At 43.1% G+C, this 1,658-nt stretch overlaps 1 protein-coding gene across 1 annotated transcript; it reads right to left on the minus strand.

The window, feature by feature from the left end:
• Nucleotides 1-820: 820 nt before the first annotated feature.
• Nucleotides 821-1,652, minus strand: LOC112140320 (glucose-6-phosphate 1-dehydrogenase-like). The gene is made up of 3 exons (XM_024263224.1): nt 1,633-1,652; nt 1,269-1,427; nt 821-965 (listed from the first exon to the last, which is right to left on the minus strand). The coding sequence occupies exons 1-3, from the start codon at nt 1,641-1,643 to the stop codon at nt 836-838; spliced, it is 300 nt and encodes a 99-aa protein (XP_024118992.1). The 5' UTR covers nt 1,644-1,652; the 3' UTR covers nt 821-835.
• Nucleotides 1,653-1,658: the final 6 nt, after the last annotated feature.

Below are 1,658 nucleotides of genomic sequence, written 5' to 3' on the forward strand. Positions count from 1 at the left end.
TGTTTACGTTCTCCTTTTTTTTCTGCGCACGTCAGAGACATGCAGCAGGTGGTGAAAGAGCTTCTGGGTACGTGAATAAAGTGATTAAATAAGGGAATAAATAAATAAATAATAAACTGGCGGACGGTCCTGCAAACATGTCTCTAAGCTCTTTATTTTGCATATGAAACTCTGCATTACCGACCCTGATAGTCAGCGTCATTGATGTTTTGATTTAGAGTCGCCAAAAGGTTCCGATCTGTAAATAAAGCTTCACGAGATGCTCCACGTCTTCCAGTTTCGAGCATGGCTCTGATAAACTGACAGCTTTCGGTTTCATCGGCATCCTCAGCGTCACTGTCAGTGTCATTGCCAAATTGTGAGCTCTTACTTTCCGTGCTGCCGGCTCAAATTGATAGGGCTTTACAGTCCTCAAACCACAAACACCCGGCGCCTCTGAATCAGCGTCAAAGAACAAATGTTTCCACAATCTAAGTCTGAAGACAGAATTGTGGACCTTGAAATATCGCCGCTATCGCTAGCTCCGACACGCAAAGGAGAAGCCATCTTGCTATGTAGACCCTTGTGACGTCACACGCACCACGTGACCAAAACGGAGCTTTTCACCCGGAAGAGACAGGTTTGCCAAATTAGGCCGCGAAAATGCCGTTTTATTTCAATATTTCTTGCTCAAAACACGCCAAAACATTTGGAAATGGTAAATATAAGGCGAAATACAGTAAACACCGAAAATGACCCACAAACCCATTACTAACCCTTTAAGACAGGAAGTTGATTTAATTCCATTTTATGCATATGTGGCAAAGTCATCAAGCTTTAAAATGATTTTTTTTTCTCACCGGATGATGCCAAAATCATCAAAGTAGCCTCCTCGCCCCTGAGTTCCAAACGGTTCTTTGAAGGTAAGAACGACGCAGGCAACGCTGTCTCGGTTCCAAATCGGCCCAAAGATCCGGTTTCCAAACCTGCAGCGGACACCAAATGATTGTTTTCTCACTCAGCGGGATGGAGGCAACAGTACAGCTGTTCATGATCACACGCTCAAACATTTATCTTTGCTCTGGTTTTTTGGTTAGAAGCCAACTACTCTTTCTGTCGTGTCACGTTCAAGGAGGTTTTATTTTTTAAATCAGAGGCCATCTGAAAATGAAGTGGAACCTCCTTGAAATCCTCTTAAATCAACAGCATGAACTTAAAAATAGACAGATCTCTGTTTTCGCTTGAAGAAAAACAAACGTAATGAAGATATGTGACCAGAGAAATCTTACCTGAGCACCATGAGATTCTGCACCATTTCTTTGCCCAGATAATGATCTATGCGGTAAATCTGATCTTCGGCAAAAAGAGAAGAAAGATGGGAGGAGAGCTCCTCCGAGCTCTGAAGATCGTGTCCAAACGGTTTCTCTACGATCACCCTGTTCCAGCCCCTAAAACAAAACAGAGCAGCAACACATGAGCTCCCACAGACGGCCTCATTAATCAACATTTGGCAGAATTACAAACATTTGAGCATCTGACCAGAGAGTTCAAATAGATCATTCATTAAAAGGGGTTTATTGATGCACCAATCAGACAGCAGAACATCCTGTTACTGTGAAAAATCGGAAGCAGCGGAGGAGATTTGGGACTCACTTGGTGCTCATGCATTGCAGTTTGAG

This window comes from Oryzias melastigma, unplaced genomic scaffold, assembly GCF_002922805.2.
Source record: "Oryzias melastigma strain HK-1 unplaced genomic scaffold, ASM292280v2 sc04726, whole genome shotgun sequence".
NCBI classification, from domain to species: domain Eukaryota; kingdom Metazoa; phylum Chordata; class Actinopteri; order Beloniformes; family Adrianichthyidae; genus Oryzias; species Oryzias melastigma.

Bases quoted from the DNA above. Each gene is read 5' to 3' on its own strand.
- LOC112140320 (XM_024263224.1), bottom strand. The intron at 966-1,268 runs GTAAGATTTCTC...TGTCCGCTGCAG, and splicing joins CAGAATCTCATGGTGCTCAG to GTTTGGAAACCGGATCTTTG.